General features: G+C 41.1%; 1 protein-coding gene across 3 annotated transcripts in view; it reads left to right on the forward strand.

Moving 5' to 3' along the window:
* The window catches only part of MTUS2 (microtubule associated scaffold protein 2), a 680,252-nt gene that overhangs the window by 523,369 nt on the left and 140,536 nt on the right, over window positions 1–16,347 (forward strand). For all 3 annotated transcript variants that reach the window (XM_063595693.1, XM_034936505.3, XM_034936506.3), the window contains one exon: window positions 10,662–10,873. In XM_063595693.1, the coding sequence (XP_063451763.1) occupies window positions 10,662–10,873 (212 nt within the window). The remainder of the gene's footprint in view (window positions 1–10,661; window positions 10,874–16,347) is intronic.

The raw sequence follows: 16,347 nt of genomic DNA on the forward strand, positions 1-16,347 counted from the left end.
TTAATAGAGCCACTTCAGCTTTCTCTTAGTTTCAGCATGGAATAATCTTTCCATACTAACCTTTTCATCTATTTGTCTATTGATTTTTAAGTAGGTTTCTTATAGGCCTCATGTAATTAGATCTTACATTTTTATCCAATCTGAAATCTCTGGCTTTCATATGCATTTGATGTTATTACTGATTTATTGAGATTAAATCTACCATCTTGCCATATTTTCTATTTAACCCATATGTTCTTTCTTTTCTTTTCCCTCTTTTACTGCCTTCTTTTGGCATTGGATAGTTTTTTATGATTCCATTTATCTCCTTTGTTCATGTATTAGCTATCTGTCTCTTATTTTTGTATTCTCAGTGGTTGTTTTAGGGTTCGTAATATATGTCATTAGTTTTAACATTCTAGCTTCAAGTGACATTATATCACTTTGTACATGGTGTAGGAATCTTACAACAGCATATTTCCATCTCTCTTCTGGCATTTGTGCTATTGTGATTATATATTTTACTTCTACATATATTATGAACCTATAATACATTGTTATTATTATTGATTATCAACACTCAGTTTTCTTTTAAAGAAATTTAAATAAGAAGAAGTCTGAGTTACTCATTTAATTGCCATTTTTAGTATTTTTTATTTCTTTGTGTAGATCTGCACTTCTATCTGGTATCATTTTTCTTCTGCCTGAAGGACTTCCTTTAACATTTATTGTAGTGGAGGTTTGCTCATGGTGAATTCTTTTGGTTTTTGTTCACCTATACTTTTGATAAATATTTTTGCTTTGTTCAGAATCCAAGTTGGCATTTTTTTTCTTTAAGTACTTAAAGATGCTGTTTTAGTGATTTCCAGCTTGAATGATTTCTAGTGGAAAATCTGCTGTTATTCTTATCTTTGGGTCTTTGTACATAATGTGTCTTTTTTCTCTGGCTGCTTTAAAGATGTTCTCTTTATCTTTGGTTTTGAGCAGTTTGATTACAATATGCCTTGATATTGTTTTCTTCCTGTTTTTGTGCTTGAAGTTTGTTGAAATTTTTGGATCTGTTTTTATACAGTTTTCATCAAATAATAGGGTGTTTTGTCCATTGTTTCTTCAAATATTTTCAGTCCTAATTCTTCATCTTCAGGGACTCTAATTACACATTTATTAGGCCTCTTCAAGTTGCCCCAGAGCTCCTGTTCAAAGTGATATTCTGTTCATTTCTTTGAGTATTTCTTCTCTCTGTGTTTCATTCTGGATAGTTTCTCTTGCTATATCTTCACTACTTTTCCTTTCCCTTTCTTTTTCTTAAAATAACATTTATTTACTAACTTACAGTTCTGTATGTTAGACATCCAGAAGTGGCTTAACTTGAATTCTCTACTCAAATTATCACAAGGCTAATATGAAGAAATCAGCTAGGCTGAGTTCTTGGCTGGAGGCTCTGGATAAATATTTGCTTTTAAAGTCATTTAGGTTGTTGGTAGAGTCTATCTCGTGTGCTTGTAGTACCAGAGTCCTTGTTTCCTTGCTGGTTATCAGTCAGGGACCACCTTCAGCTCATAGGGCCACCCACATTCCTTGCTGTGTGCCCCACTTTATCTTCAAAGCAGTAATGGTGTGTTGAATCCTTCTCAGACTTCAGATCTCTGACATACTCCTCTATGACCAGTTGGAGAAAACCCTGCTTTTAGTAAACTTACTTGATTAGGCCAGGCTCACCCAAGATCATCTTCTTCTTAATACGTAATATAAGATAGTCATGAGAGTGGTATCTCATGATGTTCATGGTTGTTATGCAGTTGTTTTAGTCCGCTTGGGCTGCTATAACAAATACCATAGATTGGGTGACTTAAACAGCAGATTTTTTTTCTCATGAATCTGGAGGCTGAGAAATCCAAGATCAAGGTGCTGGCTGATTTGGATTCTGGTGAGGGCCCTCTTCCTTGTTTGCAGATGGATACATTTTTGCTAGCTTTACATGTGGGAGAGATAGATTATTGCTCTCATATTTCTTCTTATAAGAGCACTAATCCCATTCATGAGGGCCCCACTCTCAGGACCTAATCACTTCCCAAAGGCCCCACTTACAGATGTCATCACATTGGGAATTAGGGCATATATATATATATATATATGCCATATATATTTATATATATATTTATATATTTATATATATAATTATATATATTTTTATATATATTTATATATTTATATATATAATTATATATATTTTTATATATATTTATATATTTATATATATAATTATATATATTTATATATTTATATATATAATTATATATATTTATATATAAATATATATTATATATATATATTTTTATATATATTTATATATAATATATATATTTTTATATATTTTTATATATATATGGCATATATATATATATATATATATATATCTTGAGAGGACACAAACATTCAGTTCCTAGCAGCAGGGTATGTACATGAAGGGGCAATCATTGAGGGCAAGTGTAGGGTCTTGCCACCACAGGCGGAGGTGGATTTCAAGTCCTAAAGAATGGCAACCTGGAAATGCTACATAACCATGGTGGAGAGATCTGGGAGGGACAGTTTTTCTTTTTCCAAGATCTTCATTTCTTTTTGATGATGATGCTTCTTTTTTCAGATTACTGAATATCAAAGAAAATCAACTGAAATGGTTAGTGCCTCCTTCAGGCCTTTGGGCCTTCAAATGACATCTGGCCTAGGAGAAGCTTTCTGGGTGGCTCATTTAAAGAGAGTTTCTCTCCCCTCCTGGGCTGTAAATTGAATCATGGCAGGAACTATATTTTCTGTCATCTCTCCCATCCCCAAAACAAAACAAGCCATAGCAACAAACATCCCCTGACCCTCATGTTTCTGACACATCTTTCTCCCGCTCTGGACATCCAGGCTTGAGAAAGAATTGTTTTATGTTCCCCATCCCGGTTCCCGTGCTTACAAATGACTCTACCTGCTGCCATCTAGACACTCCACTATTCTACTACAAAGGCCACTACTGATTTCTTGGTTAGTAAGTTTTTTTTTTTTGTTGTTGTTGTTTTGAGACAGGGTCTCACTCTGTCACCCAGGCTGGAGTGCAGTGCATGATGTCAGCTCACTTCAGCCTTGACCTCCGAGGCTCAAGCAATCATCCCACCTCAGCCTCCCAAGCAGCTGGGACTATAGGCGTGTACCACCATACCTGGCTAATTTTGTTTATTTTTTTTTTTTTTGTAGAGATGATGTCTCTCCGTGTTGCCCAGGCTGGTCTCAAACACCTGAGCTCAAGCCATCGTCCCGCCTTGGCCTCTCAAAGTGCTGGGATTACAGGCATGAGTGAGCCACTGTGCCTGGCATTAGTTAATTTTTGATAGATTTGTCCTGTTCCTTAGCACTTTCATTTTACATTATTGATTACTCCTTTCTTTCTGAAACTTGTTCCTTCCTTTGCTTCTTTGAACAACCCCATCTGCCTATTCTCTTTTTGCATGCATCTGCAAGTGTTGGTTCTTAGTTGCCTTCACTAGAAACCCTTCGCCAGCGTTTTCTAAATCTTGCCAGGTGATATTGGCAGAAAATAGACTGAACTGAGTTAAATCCTAATTTGGTGAATCATGTGTGACCTCATGGAAATTATACAACTTCTCTCTCAGTTTCTTCTTCTGTGAAATGGAAGTTTCACCCATGCTGCAGGGTTATGGTGAAGGTGAGTGATGATGCATGTAAAGCACCAACACGTCAGAGCTCTCAGTCTTCCGTAGCTCCAGCCTTCCTGATAGCAGAGACCATATTTTAAAGATAGAACATTCTGACGCAGCTGTTTTGACGCCAGCCTTTTGATAAAATGGCAGCCAAATATCCCCATGTCCAAATGGGCCTATCAAAATATCCTTATTGAGTGTTTTTTATTAGTTGAGCTATAATTCACAAACCATAAAATTTGCCCTTTTCAAGTGTACATTTCAGTGATCCCTGGCAACCACTAGTCTACTTTTTTGTTTTATGGATTTAATCTACTCTGGAAGTTTCATGTAAATGGAATCAATGCTTTGAGGCTGTTTGTGTCTGTTTCTTTCATTTAGTATAATGTTTTTAATGTTCATCCGTGAATCAGTGTTTTATTTCTTTTGATGGCAGAGTAACATTCTGTTGTATGGATATAAAACAATTTGTTTATCCATGCATTAGTTGGTGGACATTTTGGTTGTTTCACTTTTTGCCTACTATCATTAATGCTGCTATGAAAATTTGTGTCACTAATCTTTTCTTTTGCAGTATCTAATCTACTCTTCATCCTTTCAGTGTATTTTTCATCTCAGACATTGGAAATTTTTCTCTACAGTTCTTATTTAGGTCTTTTTTGTCTTCCTTGTCTTATTTGACATGTTAAATTATTCCTCTAGCTTCTTAAACATACGAAATACATTTACAATAACTGTTTAACTGTCCCTGTCTAGTAATTCTGTTATCTGTGTCATTTTTTGGTCAGTTTCAATTGATTGCATCTTCTCATTATGGGTTGTATAACCCTGCTTGTTTATATGCCAGGGGATATTTTTTAGATGACAGGCATTGTGAATTTTTCCTTTATGAGTATTGGATATATTTTTATTGCCATAATATTTTTTTTTAGACAGCGTCTCACTCTGTTGCCCATCACTTCAGTGGCAAGATAATGTCTTATTGCAGCCTCAACTTCCCTGGCTCAACCGATCCTCCCACATCAGTCTCCCAAGTAACTAGGACTACAGGCACATGCCACCAAACTTGGCTAATTTTTTAAGGATTTTGTACAGACAAGGTCTTACTATATTGCCCAGGGTCGTCAACCCTGGCTCAAGCCATCTTCCTGCCTCAGCCTCCCAAAGTGCTGGGATTACAGATGCACACCACCGCACACAGCTGATTTTTGTATTTTTTATACAGGTGGGGTCTTCCTGTGTTGCCCAGATTGGTCTCTAACTCCTGGGCTCAAGCAGTCCACTCGCCTCCGCCTCCCAAAGTGCTGGGATTACAGGCATGAGCCACCATGTCTAGCCCCCATAGTATTCTTAAGCTTTTTTCTGGAGTAAAGTTATGTCACTCGGAAGGAGTCTGATCATTCTGGGTTTTGCTTTTCAGCCTTATTAAGCAGGTACTGATCAGCACTTCTTCCTGGCTTATTTTTCTACACTACTGAGCAAAACCCTTCTGAGTGCTTTACCTGATGCCCCATGAATTACGAGGTGTTCCACGCTGGCTGCTGAGAACAGGAACTATTTGTGGCCTTTGGTGGACTCTAAGTATTCTCCCACTAATCCTTGGCAGAGTTCTGTCCCCATCCTAAGATCCTCTCTCCACAGGCAAGTATGCACTGATCAGAACCTGGCTGAAAATTTGAGGTCAATCTTCAGATCTTCAGAATTCTCTCTGTGGAGCTCAATCCTCTCTGGTATCCTACCTTGTACATGCTAACTCCTGACCTCCCTGAGCCCTTAGATCCACTTTCTCAACTCAGAGAAACCTCCAGGCTCCACCTGAGTCCCCCGATTCCCTGCATCACATTTTGAAAAGTCACATGGGCAATGAGCTTAAGCAACTGTAGACTCACCTTGTTTGTTTTCTGACTCTCAGGGATCACTGTGCTTCATTGTCTACAGTTTAATGTCTTGAAAACCATTGTCTTGTATATTTTGGGCATTTTTTTTTCTGGTTTCAAATGAGAGGGTAAGTCTAATCCCACTTACTTCATCTTGGCCAGAAGTAGCTATGTTTGAATGTAAATATTTGGCAATTGTCATAACACTGTTAAGCCACTATTTTTCACCCTTGGAGAAAAAAGGGATTCAGATTTACCTTGATAAATAGCACCTGTACTTCTTGTAAATCACAATAAGTTTCCTAAAGTTGAAAATATTGTATGCCACGTTTTGTCTTGTCTAGAGAGTGGGTTATATGAACAAAGTGTTTATTGTTAGATCTGGAAACCCTGATTGTAGCTTCCTGTTTTTCTGGTTCTTCTGTACATCAAAATAAAAAAGAATCTGCTCCTACCTTGGGAGTACCTTGCTCCTACAGGGCGTACTTATGGGATGGCCTGGTGCTGCCCAAATTTGTAATTCCTGCCCCGACCTGTACTTAGGACCAGCTGGAAGGAAATCCCCACCCACAAGCCATCTGCTCAGCTTCTCCCCACCACCAGCTCACCCCAGCCAAGCCATTGCCAGTACTAAGTAGGAAAATAGTGGGATACTGGGCAAAATTTTTTGAAATAAATTTAGATTTGTTTGATAAAAATAAAGCCTGTCCAAGTCCATGAAGAACTCAGCGCAGGGACTCCGTAGAGTGTCCTGCTGTCTGTCACGATGCTGACCAAACCCATGAAGTGCTTTGTCTTTAAGTGGGAAGCTATCAAAGTTCTGTCCTATAATTCTTTGCCTTCTTGTCTATGGTGTGAAGGTCATGGGCCATCTCTGATGTTATAAATATTGAGGTTCCCATGCTGCACTATTTGTTATTGTGTCAGTTAAGCTTTCCAGCTTTAAAATTAAACCAAGCTTTTTCATCCATTACAATCCTCTGGATAGGGACTGGATGGCTGCCGATGAATTTTTAATATTTTCTTTCCATTTTCAAGGGCTGTGTCCTCTCCAGTGCTCAGCCTTTGCACGCAACGCCTAGCCTTTGCACGCAAACTGTTTGCATCCACCTTTGTGCTGTAGAAGGTCACCAGCTTCTCCCTGGAGACCTCACAGTTGCCAGCTGCCACTGAGATCAGCATGGATTCTATCTTCTCCTAACCAGAGTTATGTAGCCAGTAGGACAGCTACAAAGAGATTATGATTGGGGTAACATTTAGATGGCAGGAGGGTGTTCTAGATTTAGAGTATGCACCCAAACCAGCGAGATCTGTTAGAGATGTTGTAGAGTGGTTCAGCAATGTGCTTAATTGGTAAGAGCCCTGGGCAAGGTGGTCAGAAGACCAACAGCCAGGCCTGGCCAGGCTCCTACAGGACAATGGATTGCCTGAGGGCAAGGACTGGCTGTATTTCTTATCATTTCCCACTGTGCCTTGCACAGTCTTATTCACAGAGTATGTGCTGAATAGAAGGTGTCAAATGTTTTTGTCGCCAAAAACCACATGACATGAAGCATGCATGTGAAATCAGCTTTGTGTGTAGGTCATGACAAAACACTAATCTAGGTATTTCTGCTTGTATATTTCACACAGAAAAGGAAGTACATTGGAGATAAAGCTCATTAACAGTTCGGTAGTGTCCTAGGGCCAGTCAGTAAGAAATTGGCAATTCTACTCTATTTTCCCTTCATTTAAAGATTCTGAATCCATTGATAAGCCCTGTGTTGAAGGCCTCTATTCACTAATATCCATTTCCTAGTTCAGCTGGGTGGAAATCAGAAAGACATTGTAGGGGACCAGAGCGTTGCTTCTTTGGAAAGAGTCTTAAGTAGGTTCTGGCTGCCTGCATGGTGAGGTCAGTGGCATGCCTGCCTGCTTTGCTGCTTTGAACCTTAGACCACCCCAGAAACAATAGAAATACTTCAAGCAGCGGGGAAGGAGGTGATGACAAAACACTCCTACATCTAAAAGTGTCATGGGGGAGCATGACATGCCCCTCCTTTAAAGCCTGCATGGTGGCTCTTCCTGAGAAATATGATGGGGAAGAGGTCAGGAGTGGGTCACCACCACACCAACACCACTTCTCATCCCAGACCCACCATGTGCCCTGTGAGCTGTCTGTGACCACCACCCTCCAGAAGTTGGCCATCTAATTATCCGATACAAACCTGGTACTTCCTAAGCAGATGTGCATTCTAGCTTCACTGTCTGCCAGCTCTTGAGAGAAAAATGAGAAGCAAACACCTGTTCTGAAACAGCTGAAGCTGGCTGTGTCAGTGATCTTCGTTCAACATAAGCTCTCTGTCCCCAAGGTGGCAGTGAGCCTGAGCTGCGATCTTTTTGTACCACCCTGGGGACGGTCTGACATGTGGGTGGACAGGAAAGGGGGTGACAGACAGTACATCAGGGAATCAGCTGTAGAAGTAGTAACAAAGATTGACAGCACGAGAAAGAATACTGTTTTTAGCGAAGACAAAAGACTGCCAGTGACAGTACGATGATTATTAATCCTAGGCAAAGTCACGCTGGATATGTTTAGAGAATGGCAGGACCCTTTTCAACTTAAAGCAATAGAGAACTCTACAACCAACTTTGTTTCTCAGCTTTTTCTTCCTAAAGTCTTAGCACTGGTGCCGGAGCCTTGATCTGTGCTCTGACAGTGATTGAGTGCCACCAGTCCTGAACCAGGATTGGTTTCACAAGGTAGTCTGGTGTCACAGAGCGGCTAAACTTTCACTTGGTGTGTTGATCCCAAAAGTGGGTGTTGTCAGAGGAGCCTCTGTCTTAGCTCAGAATGCGGGTTGTTCGCTGGCCCCAGAAGAAGAGGTGAGCTTTTTGCACTGTTGTTCAGTAGAACACTGGAATTTTGAATAGGTGAGTAAAAGCAATATAATAATGACACCAATATCAAAGTAAGTGCCAAGAATAGAATTTCACTGAATCCTTTTATATTCTCCATTTACCATTGAGTATAATTTCTAACATGATGATGATGATGATGATGATATTATTATTATTATTATTAAAGGTGGTAGTTCTTAGGAGCTATCCTCCCCAGAAATAAATCTAACAGCCAAAAATGCGTGACAGTGTGAGCGCCTGCTAACGTCCACAAGCTCAGAGGTGACTCTCTGTACCATAGGTTACAATTAGCTCTAATTCACTGAGCTGGAAATTGTTTTATTATTTCCTTTAGATTTCTAAAAGAAGTACCTAATATTGTAACAGTGTCAGGCACCTGGTACCTCAACAAATTAATTAAAGCACTGAAGTGTTTTATAAAATCACCAGCCACAGCAATAAAATGGAAAACAGCAATTGTGGGGGAAAAAAATGTCTATCTTTGGTCTTAGGCTGTGTCTTAGAGTTTAATGCAGGCAATAAAATCTCTCACCTTTTCTTGATGATGTTTAGTTGGTAGTCATATTTGTTTTGTTTTCAGCACTGAGAATGTTGAGATAAAGTACATATTCAGGTTGATTTGCCTACAACAAGCAAGTGAGTTTTCTGGAATATTATGTATTCTGCTATCATAAACACAGTTTCTATGAAGCAGTGATTTCACATTCTCCTATTCCATTAAGTCAGAATAATTTACGATATGCCATATGTGAGGTTACATGGCAATCTCTGATGACTTTTTAGGAGGAGAAGGAATTAAAATTAGCATGGTTACCCTTAACCACTAGAAGCATTTAGGTCAATTAACCACTTTCCCCTTAAAAGATGAGGCCACTTGCACGTTCACAAACCCATTACTCTGCATTGTCTCAGTACACCAGGTACTGAAGGGGCTACCATTTTCTGGTTTGTTTTATATGTTGCTCCCTGGTATCTTGGAGAGGAAAACAGAAGAGGAAGAAAACATTTGAAATATTAGTGGATTTATGATTGTGCTGGTCAGTGTCTGTGTCATGTCCTCTAGGAGTGTAATCTACTAGAGTGAAGGAAAGAACGTGCCTTTGAGATGTAAGCCCATTGTCAATAGTAGGGGTTCTCCGACCACCTGCACGTCCCAGGTCTGTCTGTGCCTCCCACAGAGGGACCAGAGGAAGATGCCTGCCCATGCACGGGTCTTGGACTGTGGTGGAGTGCTTTCCTCTGTGCTATTTTGGGGGACCTTGCCTTTTCTTTTTTGAGCTTCAACCTAAAAATCACCTCTCCTTAATGCCCAAAACCCTGTCCTCAACCCCAGGCAGAGCTCCTTGCCCCTTCTTCTGTGGCCCCACAGCCCCTCACATTCACCTGGCAGGAGCCAAGTCACAGAGGGCTTTGCCGGCCATGGTAAGGTGTGTGGACTTCCTATTCATCGTGAGAGAAAGTGAGCAGAGGGGTTCACACAAGTGATGACCTGCCTCACGTGTGCAAAGGTCATTCTGGCTGTGGCGTAGTGAAGGAAGAGAGGAAGCAGGGCTTCCCATCAGAGAGTGAGAGGGGATGGTGGCTCAGACTACACCTTTAGCCATGGAGGAGGTGTCAAGTCACATTGGAGGGATATGTTGCAGGAGACCTCACAATACATTGGTGCTATAGGAATTTAAAGTCAGGAGTTGCTAGAGCAGAGGTAGCCAGGGCTGTGACTTGGATGTGACATTGAAGAAAAGGGTCACTAGAGCAGCCTCTATGGCGAAGAAAGGGGCATCGAGGTGTTATTCTCTGGTGCCCAATTAAAAGGTTGCTAGACGATTATAAGTCTGACTTCTATCTGGATTGATTGATTAATTTCCCATTAGACATTGTCAAAGAGTAATCTCCTTTAAGAAAAAAAAAAAAAAAGCTTCTCTCTCTCCAAGCAAGCCTAGAAGAAGTGTCGGAAGCTGGAAAGAATTTGGCAATTTTGTCTGTTATCCTTTTTCCAAGCACGAAACCTTGCACTTACAACCACATTAATGGAACAATAATTTTAGTCCCTGACTGTTTTTTCTTTTCAATCCTTAAAAATGACAAACCGTGGGCAATTTCTTCTCTACCACTTGAAGAACTCCTTGTGTAATAAGAAGCCATTGTCACATGTGTACTGAGTGTTTTTTCACAGGTGACTGGGGTTTGGTTTTCTTTCTCACAGGATACCCAAAGCAGAGGACTGCGGCAGCTCGAAATGGGTTTCCGCCCAAGCCGGACCCGCAGGCCCGTGAGGCTGAGCGGCAGCTGGTGCTGCGGCTGAAGGAGCGGTGTGAGCGGCAGACCAGACAGCTGGGCGTTGCGCAAGGGGAGCTGAAGAGGGCCATCTGCGGCTTCGATGCCCTCGCCGTGGCCACGCAGCATTTCTTTAGAAAGGTGAGGCCCCATTTCGTGAAGGTCCAAGGGCATTTTGGTTGGGGGAGAGTGTGGTGATGGTGACGGTTGTTTGTGTATGTTGCTGTTTTGGGTTTGAGTTTTGATCAGAGTGGAGTTTGGATTTTCAGGAGTTCAGGCAGAGTCTCCTGAGGCATCCCATCATCTTTGGGGAGCCACGTTTATCCTTAGGTGTGAAAGAAATACGTCTGGGAAGGATCATTAATAATCTTCATTCCAAAAGACGAAATTATGTAAAAAATGAAAGGAAAGGATATACAGGAACATTTTTGAAGGTGGGATCCTTGAAGGAAATGGAGCATGTGGTGGTTTGCATTTCCGAGGGGAGATGGTCACTTTTCGACATTACTGCTCACATCACAACAAAGGGAGACAGGGCCCCAGTACCGTTCACGTCGGCTGTTGATGGGCAATGGAATGTGCTTGGCCTGGGACTCTTCTCAAGGCCATGCTCACAGTTCCCAGAGCAGCATGGGGTGAGGTTCGGATTTTCCTTGTACCCTCAATTTTTCTGAAAATGCAGGGAGGTTGGTTTCTCCTCTGCAAATGTCTGGATTTGTGTGTGTATACTGAACCTGTTATTAACCATGGAGCAGATAAGCGTCCCAGCCTTTCCCCAGGGAACAGAGGTGGGAGCCTAGTGTCCCACTGCATTTGTTCTCCACCTTGAAGTCACCAAGGTGTGCTTGGGGGAGAAAAAGCATAAACATAAGTGCACATTTTTGAGATTCACATATGGACCTCCTGGTATCTATACATGGGAGGAAGTAAAAGTTCTGTATAAATGCACTCCATATAAGAAAGTGAATTAACGAAATATCTGGTCAATTTGAAAAGCAAAGCAGAAGAATGTGAAGTGGCTCCATGTCCCCTGGCAGCTCCTTTTTGGCCTTTTATGACATCCTTCACCTTCCCCTCTACTCCAGTATAGAAGCCTGAGCTGCTCTTTTTTGTTGTTGTTATTTTTGTTTGTTTAAAGCTTTCAACAGAAAGAGCCATTTATCAATCTGTTGTGGTATTAAATGACAAGATGGGTAGACAGCCCTGAAATTTCCATTTTACCAATAGTTTCAGCCTCCTCCCCAACCAGAATTTTAACCCCAGCAGAAAATGGCCAATGTGAATTTCATACCTTCCTTTCTGGTCTAGTCACGATGCGTGACGTGATCTGGTAAGCTTGCATAAAGTAGCCGAACACCCACCCCTGTAAGAATTAAAGTTACAAACACTTCTTCAAGGAGCCCAAGAGGCCTGACTGGCCATGGTCAAGATGAGCATTTTTGTAATTAGGGAAGGTGATTCGTCGTATTTCCCACTGACTGTCAAGTTGTACCTAAAGAGGAAAACAGGGCTGTTCCTTGAAGTTCAGTGATCCTGTTTTAGTCACACTGCCTGCTCTGGGACTCTGCCTTCCAGACATCATCCAAAGAGTCAGAACAAGCCCTTGATGAAGGTTTCATATGATGGACAAAGCAATAGATATTGATATAATATATTGATAATATGTTCCGTGTTTTAGAAGTTGGAGCTTTTAGGCCTCACTTTTGGGATCATGGCAGGGGAGAGAGTAACTGCCAAAATTAGGGGTCAGTTCCCTGTAGTTATGCACTTCCATGTTCCAGGAAAATTCCTTGTTGGCCTGGAGACCAGGAGTTTTACTTCGCTGTAGCATGCATGTGGCTCTCAAACCAGAGACCCAACAGCGGCTGGCAGGTGATTTGCAGGCATCTCCACTGGACCTCTCTGCTACTACAGCTACACTTGGCATGACATTTCAGCAAGATGGATGGTGGACATGAATTTCATTTTCTTTTCAGTAAATCACAACCAGTAACTCCAAATGGGCTTCAAAAATGACCGTGGCATTTCACCTCCCACACAATGTATTTTTTTCTCTGTCTTTCTGATCTCTACGCTATCTTTCTCTCCAGATAAATGCCAGAAGAAAAAACAGAAGATAAAATGTTTTTTTTTTTTAAAAAGTTAAAGTCCTAATTGAACATAATCAGTGGCTTTTATGCAGGCCGTCATGCATGCCATGTAGTTTAAGGTGATGGATTTGAGAATTTGCTAGTAATACTGAATTAGACCAGGAGGTGTGACATGGGGTGGAGAATCTGGGAAAATAGAGGCAAAGCAGCCCTGAAACCTTCAACAATGGAGCCCTTTGAAGTCACCAGGTCAGGAGAACCCAAGGTACCCCATGTCACCCTTGTGAGAAACCCATGCATTATTATTGTGAATGAGATCTGGTCTGAGCCAAGCATGCCAGCTTTGAGGAAGCATGACCTGTATAGCCTGAAAATGCACCATCTCTTTGTTCTACCGGTTAGAAGGCCCTGCCAGAATTCCATCCTGTAAGGAATGCACGTGTATCTTTTGTACACTGTAGCATATTTATCTGCAGAGCATGCTCTGGTGGAGAGAGGACGCAGTGCTAACCCACAGTCAGTTCCATCTCTGCCCCGATCCAGTGGTGAGACCTTGAGCAAGTTCCTGCCTCTGTGCACTTCGTCATCATCACTGTAGGAATAACATCCCTGTCCTTGCTCTCTTTCCCCCTGGCTGAGTCATCAACTTTGAATCTCAGTTTTCTCCATTTAAAATAGAATTCATAATAATTCTTCACAAAGTCATTGTGAGAATGTGGTGAATTAATGTGCAAAGATGCTTTATAGAGATGGGTCTCACTATGTTTCCTAGGCTGGTCTCAAACTCCTGGCCTCAAGTGATCCTCCTGCCTCAGCCCCCTAAAGCACTGGGATTACAGGCATGAGCCACCATGCCCAGCTGGCAAAGGCACTTTTTAAACAAATATTCAATCAAACATTCTTTTCTGAGTACAAAGAAATCTGTCAGGATCTACCTCAAGGATTTTACTCTCAAGTGGGAGAAGGTGAAAACACAGTCAAAGCCCTTGAAGAGCTTGGCCTGGAATGTACTTTAAAAATAATTTAAGAAAATAATTTTCAGTGGCCAGGCTCGAGCAGCCTGGCCAACATGGTGAAACCCCATCTCTACCAAAAATAAAAAAAATTTAAAAAATTAGCCGCGTGTGGTGGCACGTGCTTGTGATCCCAACTACTTGGGAGGCTGAGGCAGGAGTATTGCTTGAACCCAGGAGGCGGAGGTTGCAGTGAACCGAGATTGCGCCACTGCACTCCAGCCTTGGTGACAGAGGGAGACTCCATCTCAAAATACATTTTTTAAAATGAAAATGAAAATAATTTTCTAGTATAGCTCTTCAGTTGCTGCTATATATTTTTACCTGAATATGCTGATGCCATTAATTTAAATATGTGTTGGAAGTAAGCCTCACCACTAGAGAAAAAGAACTAGAAGCCCAGATAAGAATCTCCCTTTTCTGCCCCATGCTTTATAGCTCCTGGCAGAGTAGCTGTGAAAGTTGTCAGCTCTAACACAGCCTCAGCCCAGCGTCCAGGGATTCTAAGATGCCACACTTAGGTGCCAACAGCAGCCTCACACTTGTGCTGGTTGCAGGCAGCTCTGCCCCTGCAGCAAGGTATGTTCCTCACCACGGGCCAAACAGATCTGCTGTATCCATGCTCCCAGACCCCCAAGTGGTGTAGTAATGAGTGTGACTCTCAGGGACTCGCGCTCCTTAGGGTCAGGTTGAATGGTGTGATGGTGCTTTTGCTGTGTGGTTCCCCGTAATGCTACTCTTTAGCATCCCCTGGTGGCTCTCCCATGAAACAGTCCACAGGATGGTCCTCACCCTGCAGCATGGAGTTTTATACACATTACCTGAGGGTACATGGATTTTCATGTTACTTTTAATAAGATTTATTATACTTATTCAGTATTTTTCATATCTATTCTTGTCTTCTTTGTTAACTTTATGAATGTGATTGTAGATGATGGTTTTGAATTTTTTTACATGTTATTAAATAGTTTAGGCATGAAAGACCTCAAAATGAATATGTCAAGCATTTTTGGACTTTCTAAGCTTACTAAAAAAGTAATAATTCACCAACCTCCTTCTTCTCATAGTGTGTATATATTTTAAGGCTTTTATTATTTGACCTTTTATCACAAAAAAAATTTAATATAGAATAGTGGAAAGAATAAAACCCAGATACCCCATAATCCATATTTAACATTTATTAACATTCTGCCATATTTGCTTTATCTATGTCTTGTTGTTGTTAGTTAGGGGTATGTATATTTTTAATATATTTTGTATATTTGAACTTCAACCTTTCACCTTCAGTTCACATATATTAGTAAACAATCTTTAGCAACTCTGCCTCTACCATATGGGGTGGATAGGTAGAGAGGATTCAAAAAAGTAAGAGGTAGAACTTTAACAATAGAGCTCTTATTTATTGACCATCTACTATGTCCTGGGCACTTAACAGGCATTATTTTAACCCTGACAACAACCATAGCTGTTGTAGATATCATCCTCATGTGATACTTGGGGAAACTGAGGTTTGGGGAGATTGCATAGTCCTCTGAAGACAACATAATTAGAAAGTGATGGAGCCAAGATACAAATACAGGCCAGGCCACACCCAACACTCATGTTTTTCCACTATATTATGATGCTACTTCTCCCTCTCTTCACAATCATCAAGGTGCTTTTTATGTATTAAGGGGGGAAATGCACAATTACAAAACAGGTGAAACAATAATCTAAAAGTTAAACACACAGAAAATGACCTAATGGTTTAAGCTGTTGCCATAAAAAAAATGCTATGTGCTCAAGTGGAAGCCTCATCCTTGATAATGGGAAGGAGTCTTGGAAGAGCAGGATGGAGAGAGGAGCAGAATGTGGGGTGAGCAAAGAGGAAGGAAGAGCGTATTGGGACGAGAACACCCAACGCCTGCTGTCTGCAGAGTGCCCCCGCTCCCTGCATATCTTTAAGCCCTTGGTAAATTAGTTAATGACTTCTGAATAGAGATTTAGGCCCTGGGGAACTGTTTTTAAAAGTGCAGTGATTGCTCTAGCATGGATTGCAAACTCCTCATAGTGAAGCTGGCCCCAGCTCACCTTGAGTGCTCCATAACACCTGGTTGATTCGTGGGTCAGGGCAGGATGTATGTTAAAGGGGAGGAGAGAAGAGACAGCAGTAGAACCCCTTTGGAAAATAAAGGCTTGCTAGCTTTATCTGTTTAATGCATTCAGATTTTAAATTCAGGGATTCATCAGAATGAATGTTGCCCTTGAGCTAAAGCAGTAGAGAAGCTATTACGTCTACCAGCCAAAGGACTTCACATTTCAGAGATTTTCCCACTGAGTGGAGCTCTCAGAGCAATAATTATACCTGATCAGAATTGAAAACATCAAGCTCTTTGTTGCGTCCTAAATCCAAAACATGGTCATTTAAACATAGTGTTTTGTGCCTCTCCCACTTATAAACGATGCTCTGTGATTATCTTCTCTTCCCTTAATTTTATCTTGAATAACCAAAGGCTTAAAGAAAATGTGAGCA

The sequence above is a fragment of the Pan paniscus genome, chromosome 14, assembly GCF_029289425.2.
Source record: "Pan paniscus chromosome 14, NHGRI_mPanPan1-v2.0_pri, whole genome shotgun sequence".
Taxonomy (NCBI): Eukaryota; Metazoa; Chordata; class Mammalia; order Primates; family Hominidae; genus Pan; species Pan paniscus.